Source organism: Diaphorina citri, unplaced genomic scaffold (assembly GCF_000475195.1).
Source record: "Diaphorina citri unplaced genomic scaffold, Diaci psyllid genome assembly version 1.1 scaffold232, whole genome shotgun sequence".
NCBI classification, from domain to species: Eukaryota; Metazoa; Arthropoda; class Insecta; order Hemiptera; family Psyllidae; genus Diaphorina; species Diaphorina citri.
The window spans coordinates 259,761-267,565 of NW_007377669.1; the positions used below are offsets into that span (position 1 = coordinate 259,761).

Below are 7,805 nucleotides of genomic sequence, written 5' to 3' on the forward strand. Positions count from 1 at the left end.
AATGTAGGGAAATGCCTCCTCAACCCTAACACTTCCCCTGGAACCCCTACCATTGGTTTTTTGGTAAAAGGATAAAGGGGGTCCAAGGGAGGGTTTTCAGACCTAGAGTTTGGTCAGAGCTCATTTCTTCTCCCTTCCCTGCCTTTCCAGACTGGAGAAAAAGGTTCTCTCTTGCTCCCTCTCCCTTCCTATCTGTGTATATCTCCCAAATTTCACATGAATCTTTTTTTTTCAGCAAGAGTTTCCATTAGAGTATTTAAGATGACCAAGGAGTCTTTCCTATGTAACTTTTCACGAGAAATCAATTGGTGTACATGTAAGGGTTCTAGGAATGATGGTTCACAAAATATGCGCTTGTAACAAGCCAATATCAGAAAAATTCGAAAGTTATATCCACTTTTTTTTACGCCAATAATTTACGACATACAGCCTGATTTCCTCGAATTTGCCATCAAAAATTTTGTCAAAAGAGAACGAATGTGCCATCAAATTCATAACATAGGTGGGTACTTGACTACTTGACCACCTTGCAAATTTATGGGCTAGACATCTAAACAAGACGGATATTTAGTTAATTACCTATCTAAGTAGGTGGGTATTTACTCAAAATTAAACATTTATGTTTATCCTTCAGGTTTGAAAAACTTGATATCACACCCAAGAGTGCCCAGAAAATCAAACCTGTGCTTGAACGATGGATGAAGGAAGCTGAAGAGAGGTTAGTATTAATTAATTTCATTTATTTATTAAAACTTTCTGAAGACAGGTTAGTAAGTATTATCAATAGATAGTTGAACGAGAGAAAAGAGGTATAAGTATTTATTATCTAAAAGTTTCTTCTTCTAGTTTGCTTGGGTACCTATCAATAAATTAACACCGCTAACGAGGTGATTTTCCGATGTTAACAATCGATCTATCTGTACAACAGACTGAACCTACAATGAGGTATTGTATACAGTAAAATCATTAGTTAGATTTCTATGATTTGCATTGTCTATATCAGCACAAAGTTCACAAGTGCAGGTGTAATCTAACCCCAGATTTTTAGATTTCCTGGATAATCTGGAAATCTAGATCATCAATGACTAACAGGAGTATGTACAATATACCTATATTACATACATGGTACCTAACTATAGCTCTGAATTCACAGCGAGACTTATGTACCTTTCTACCTTTACCAACATTACGTATGTAGGTACCAGTATTTAATATAACCCCGTGTACAAAGTATGATACCATGTGGCTATAAGTAGGTACGTGAAAAGAAGAAAAGTAGACAGTATGCACTATGCACCTATAATATAAATTACCCGCATATTTTAATAAAGAGCAAGCCATATGAATATAATACCCATGTCCTATACTAACCCTTTGATTTCTCGTGTTCTCTGCTTGCAAATTTTGATAAATATAGCAATCCAAAATCCAAATGAATAATGCCTATATATATTAACCCTTTGATGTCCTCTGTTCCAGGAGAGTGGGGACGAAGACTCATGCAGCAGTAGTGGAGCAAGTAGCTGTACTGACTCGACCGGCAACGAACAGAACAAATTTAACGGAATTAACCGTAAGTATCTCGAGAAGATAGGAGAGAAACCTACTAATCCGACAAGGTTAGGTTTTGTTGGGTTGATTGCAGAAGGAAGATTCAAGATAACAGTAAAATTAATTTATTTAGACTAGAATTAAAGAGTTCCAATCCAGAAAAATGAGTTCTTAGGTGAGTACCTGCATATATCTTTTAGATTTAGAGATTCAGACAATGTGTTATTGAATCTAATGATCATATTTTACATTTCAGTGAGTAACATGCCAGGAATCATCTCTCCACCCCTGATCAGTCAAAATCAGAACATGGTGAATGCACCTTTGAATTTAAGTCTCAACTCAAATGGTAAGTATCTTTTTATACAGCATTTACTAAAGACAAACGAAATCCCCTAAATAGTGCTGTAAATAGTGGTAATTGCAGGTACACATAAAAAGGAGAAGAAATAAAATTCATGTCCATTATTGTCTTATTTATTTAGACTCTTTATTAATTATAATTCAATGTACACAAATACAAGAAATTACAAACAAAGGGCGAAATCATTGCCTGGGGCAATCTCTACCATTCAACCCTGAACCTCTACAATTCAACCCATCACTAACGAAACCCTAATTTATTACAAACGTTCTCCTCTAATTATATCCGTTTTTTTCCAGCTGTTTCAGCTAATTTCCATCCCAATGTTAATCCAAGAACTGACCTGAAGAACCCTTCTGCCGGTTCCACGCTCCCCGCCACCAATATGCCCCATTTCATCCTGGCCTCAGGACAACTGGTGCAAGGGATTCAGGGGGCCCAACTCCTCATACCTACCACACAAGGTTTGTTCAACTGACAAAACCAATGATGGAGGTTTAATGATACACAAATGGGTAGCGGAAATTACAGGGACTAGAAACTTGAAGTAGGTACTCGTAACTATACGAAAACTATACGTAGGTCTCATCTTTGAAAAGTCATAGTTTTAAAGGTCTTTTCAAGTCCCTGACCATACGGTCTTTTTAAGTTAAGACGAAATTTCATCAAGTTAGTTTTCGACAGCTACTTGCTAATTTAAACATTTTTTTAATGAGTTAGGTTTAATAATTGCTTCATGGCTTTGCCGGCGGATCTATGATCTTTTTTTGAAGGGGATCTATGATTTATTTACTTGTTTGCAGGGATAACGACTCAAACCATCCTCACCATTCCTGTCAACAATGTCACCAGTAATCAACCTGTGAATCTGGCCCTCAACAACGGCCAAGTCATTTCCACAACCATCGCAAACTTACAGTCTATGGCTCAACCCAATCCTCTATTCAACAATAATGGAGCAGGTGAGTCACTTTCAAATGATCCCTTTCCTTCAGACGAAACGTTTTCGCCGTAGATAAATACAATGCCTTATGCCGGTCACTCACGCTCAGACCGTCTGATAGACCTAGGTCTGTCTGAGCGTCAATGGCCGGATGTCAGATGTGACCATAAAATGCCTGACGTTAGGAATTGGCGGAAAAATTCTCATCTACTCTGCTGAATAGCGTTCGTTCACGATTGTCTAAAGGACAAGCTTCTTATTCAAGTATGACTTCATCTTTTATTTTCAGTGAGTCCAAACACTCAGCAACAACAACAGCAGCAGTCACATCAGCAACCATCTAGTCTTTCGACGTCAGCCCAACAGTTGCTTGCGTCAGCCCTTACCAGTATTAATCTAGCTTCAATGAACAATCACCAGAGGTCGTTGACAACAGTGCCATCGCATCCTAGTTTATCTTCTCACCACCAGAGGACGCCTAGCTATCATACTAATAGTCACCCTTATCAGGTGAGAAAATTGGTTTCTACTGCAAATACCCACTTAACCTATCAATTGACGGTTGTAGAAATCATGAAAAAAAAACGCCGTATTTCTCATATTAAAACAGGAATAAGGACTATCACCACAACATATTGTCATGCGCTCATATTAATTTTCGGCGACATGGTTGCCACATTGACACCGCCGCGCGCTGTTCTGAAGAATATGATGAAAAACAATATGCTCAGTCCATTTTCTTTCTCGTGTCCACAGAATAATCTCAGCAAGTCCCCACATCACGAGCCGAACAACAATACTACCACTAGCACACCGTTAACACACATACCGAGCAAACCCGCCAGTCCTCCACATCTGAAGAGTTCCCTGGGTCTCAACAATAACAACCTGAGCAGTAACAACAACCTCCGGCGTAGTTTGAGTCCAACAGCGGCTCCTGCGTCCTTACCTCCGGCAAATTCTCCACTCAACAGACTGACCACTCACAATGGAGAGCTGACTATCACCACCACTAATAGTAACAAGTATGACTATGCTAGCAGTGAGCGACCGGACAGTCCTGATGATCTCTCCGATGAACCAAGTAAGTCACAGTCAAATTTGCTTCTAGTAGTAAATTCTTAATCCCTAGTGTAATGATCTTATTTACTACATTAATTCTCAATATTAATCTCAATTCTTAGTGGGAATTTTCTGAGATTGATATCCAAATTCCAAGGCAGGGACGAATCCAGTGGGGGGTGGATGCTCCAAATTTTTGGAGTCTGGCCTACAGTAAAGAAGACCAAGGGTACAAGGGGTATACAATGAGAGATTCTATTATAAATTGATTTTATTATTATTTGAATAGAAAATTACCTACAAGAGTATTATTCTTACCTAGATACCTAGGCGTAAATTCGAAATAGAAAAGGTCTTTTTTCCCGCCATAGGCCTATCACCTTACTCTTCAAGTCTTCATGCTACTAAAACAGAAGTACATAATTTTTGTAAATGGTCTTGTATGGCAGATATTACCTATTTATATTGGTGGATGTGCCAAATTTACAATGAAGAGTGGTAAATAGGTACTTACTTAGTACTGTGGGCAAGATACGTTTTATGCATTGGAGTCCATTAAAAGTCTACTTTCAGTCATTCATTCTTTGTTGATTTTCTTTTATACTTCAAGTAGAAATCTACTAAAGTAATTTTCTTTCTTTTATGTATGTAGGTCTATACAGATGTACCTACATTTCCCACGGACTTTTCTCTTCTCAGTACCTAACTTTCAGCGATCTCTTTTATCCCATTACTCGCACGTACGTAGGTACATACGCGAATAATTGGTGACGGTTTGCGCTAATTATTCTCATTTCATTATCAAACACATGGAATATAAATTATCCCCACACAGTGATAAATTTGAGTACTTCTGCTAGTTCCGCCCTCGAAAATTTTCATTACAGCGAAAAAAAGGTCGGACATAGGGCGTCGCCAATTTATTCCGAAAAAAATCATTCCGATATTGCGCATAAATATTCACAATTTGTATTCGAACACAAAAAAGTAAAAAATAATAATCAAAGTACCAAAAGCTGATGGCTAAATGATAATAAATTTAATAAATGAATTTTCTCTCATACATACTCGTGTACTCCCATACTAGGTACTATTATTTGATACTTTCAGGGGATACAATAATTATTCTTCATTTTCAATACAAAATTAATTTTAAAATAAATTGAAATTCTTTTGGTATACCTACACTAATAGGTGGATCTAAAAGAACAAAAAACATGTATTTACCAAAGGGTTTTTTTTATACTTTCGTGTTGGGTGTATGACCTTTATCACCTCTCTAAAGTTGGATACCACAGTTCAGAAAAGTTGCAAATCATTTCAACATTCCCCATCTCCCTTCTTCCAATGTTCGAGGTACCTAAGGTAATTAAAATAAGCTGACCCATGAGGTAATATCCCGCAGGACTATATCATTCCATCATTCGGTTGAAGGAAAAAGGTTGAATGTGAGAGGATGATCAATTATATTCGGTGATTCAACTGCTCCTCCACCTCATTGGAAAAGAGCAAATTTAGTTTTGTTTCACAATTCGTGGGATTTTAACTATGTATGTAGGTTTACTTACCTTTGCTGCACCTAGTCTGATCTTAGATGTTATATGTAGGTAATATCAAGAACATCTAATACCAATAGGCGATCCTGTGGCTTTCTGATAGTTTTATTGGTGTATAATTTACAGACATTTGAGGGTTCTACAAATGAGGATACTGAGAAACTTGACAAAGCCTGATAATTATTGCCAATAAGTATGTATGTATGTATAGGTACTATCATATGTAGATATGGGTATTAGAGACAGGGGTAGAAGTATTATGTACACATTGGACTTACCTACTCTGCTTTAGAGGCATTGATTGTGTGATTGTTTGCTAGCAAAAATGTAGGTATCTCTTGTATCAAATTTCATTATTTTTAATTGTATGAAAGTATCAAGCAAGAGAGGTCTTTTGTTTCTTTCTCAATTGCCAACACTTGCCATACAAATTTGTATTAATAACATTACAAGTATTGCTACCTAATGTAAAAAGTAAAAAATATGACACAATAAATTTATTTATTTTATTCATCAACAATACCTATTGAGTACATTTTGTTTTATTAGTTGTAAGAGGATGTTTGAATTGATACATAGGTAGGTACCTATCAAGGTCTTTTCAAGTCCCTGACCATACGGTCTTTTTAAGTTAAGACGAAATTTCATCAAGTTAGTTTTCGACAGCTACTTGCTAATTTAAACATTTTTTTAATGAGTTAGGTTTAATAATTGCTTCATGGCTTTGCCGGCGGATCTATGATCTTTTTTTGAAGGGGATCTATGATTTATTTACTTGTTTGCAGGGATAACGACTCAAACCATCCTCACCATTCCTGTCAACAATGTCACCAGTAATCAACCTGTGAATCTGGCCCTCAACAACGGCCAAGTCATTTCCACAACCATCGCAAACTTACAGTCTATGGCTCAACCCAATCCTCTATTCAACAATAATGGAGCAGGTGAGTCACTTTCAAATGATCCCTTTCCTTCAGACGAAACGTTTTCGCCGTAGATAAATACAATGCCTTATGCCGGTCACTCACGCTCAGACCGTCTGATAGACCTAGGTCTGTCTGAGCGTCAATGGCCGGATGTCAGATGTGACCATAAAATGCCTGACGTTAGGAATTGGCGGAAAAATTCTCATCTACTCTGCTGAATAGCGTTCGTTCACGATTGTCTAAACTAAAGGACAAGCTTCTTATTCAAGTATGACTTCATCTTTTATTTTCAGTGAGTCCAAACACTCAGCAACAACAACAGCAGCAGTCACATCAGCAACCATCTAGTCTTTCGACGTCAGCCCAACAGTTGCTTGCGTCAGCCCTTACCAGTATTAATCTAGCTTCAATGAACAATCACCAGAGGTCGTTGACAACAGTGCCATCGCATCCTAGTTTATCTTCTCACCACCAGAGGACGCCTAGCTATCATACTAATAGTCACCCTTATCAGGTGAGAAAATTGGTTTCTACTGCAAATACCCACTTAACCTATCAATTGACGGTTGTAGAAATCATGAAAAAAAAACGCCGTATTTCTCATATTAAAACAGGAATAAGGACTATCACCACAACATATTGTCATGCGCTCATATTAATTTTCGGCGACATGGTTGCCACATTGACACCGCCGCGCGCTGTTCTGAAGAATATGATGAAAAACAATATGCTCAGCCCATTTTCTTTCTCGTGTCCACAGAATAATCTCAGCAAGTCCCCACATCACGAGCCGAACAATAATACTACCACTAGCACACCGTTAACACACATACCGAGCAAACCCGCCAGTCCTCCACATCTGAAGAGTTCCCTGGGTATGAACACACAGTTGATTGGTGCATACATAGTAGAGCCTCATTTCTTCTTCAGCTCTCCGAGTCTGAGCTTGGAAAAACACAGCTTCCCTGTGATTACATTTTGGGCATGGATGTTCTTCTGTCCTTGGTAATGTAGGATCTGATGTGACATCAGACACAATATGAGTGAGTTCGTCTATTTCGTGCATAATTTTGTTAACATAGATGCAGTTGCTGTCAGCCAGTTGTTTGTGGTCACAATTTCTGCAGGCATATAAGAGTACCTTGTTCTCCTTGTCTTCTTTAGGGTACAACATGTTGTTGCATTCAGGACAGAATCTGATACCAACAAAGCCGGGACCATCATCATGAGTGTCGTACTTGGAAGCCATTGTCCTGTTTTAAGTGCTAAAGAACATACAGAAGTATATCTGCAATCTGGATGTCTTGAATTTATAATAACTCACCCAAAAGCAAAAGTAGTACTGTAGTAAGTAAAAAATAAAACAGACTTGTGCTTTGTTGCTTAGCTGCCGCTGCCTTGTG

General features: G+C 38.0%; 3 protein-coding genes across 3 annotated transcripts in view; all 3 read left to right on the forward strand.

The window, feature by feature from the left end:
* The window catches only part of LOC113466236 (POU domain, class 6, transcription factor 2-like), a 2,339-nt gene extending 1,545 nt beyond the window's left edge, over positions 1-794 (forward strand). Inside the window, exon 3 of the mRNA XM_026821456.1 lies at positions 635-794. Coding sequence (XP_026677257.1) covers positions 635-791 — 157 coding nt within the window. The 3' untranslated portion in view covers positions 792-794. The remainder of the gene's footprint in view (positions 1-634) is intronic.
* LOC103506381 (RING finger protein B-like) overlaps positions 1-4,056 on the forward strand; it is an 86,121-nt gene extending 82,065 nt beyond the window's left edge. Inside the window, exons 2-8 of the mRNA XM_026821450.1 lie at positions 1,480-1,573; positions 1,808-1,900; positions 2,215-2,379; positions 2,719-2,877; positions 3,148-3,368; positions 3,615-3,942; positions 4,043-4,056. Coding sequence (XP_026677251.1) covers positions 1,480-1,573; positions 1,808-1,900; positions 2,215-2,379; positions 2,719-2,877; positions 3,148-3,368; positions 3,615-3,942; positions 4,043-4,056 — 1,074 coding nt within the window. The remainder of the gene's footprint in view (positions 1-1,479; positions 1,574-1,807; positions 1,901-2,214; positions 2,380-2,718; positions 2,878-3,147; positions 3,369-3,614; positions 3,943-4,042) is intronic.
* A 2,171-nt stretch (positions 4,057-6,227) lies between these two features.
* Positions 6,228-7,407, forward strand: LOC113466234 (putative uncharacterized protein DDB_G0291608; the record flags this gene model as incomplete). The annotated part of the gene is made up of 3 exons (XM_026821451.1): positions 6,228-6,420; positions 6,696-6,916; positions 7,163-7,407. Coding segments are annotated over exons 1-3 (506 nt in total), but the record flags the coding sequence as incomplete, so codon positions are not given.
* Between the last annotated feature and the right edge of the window lie 398 nt (positions 7,408-7,805).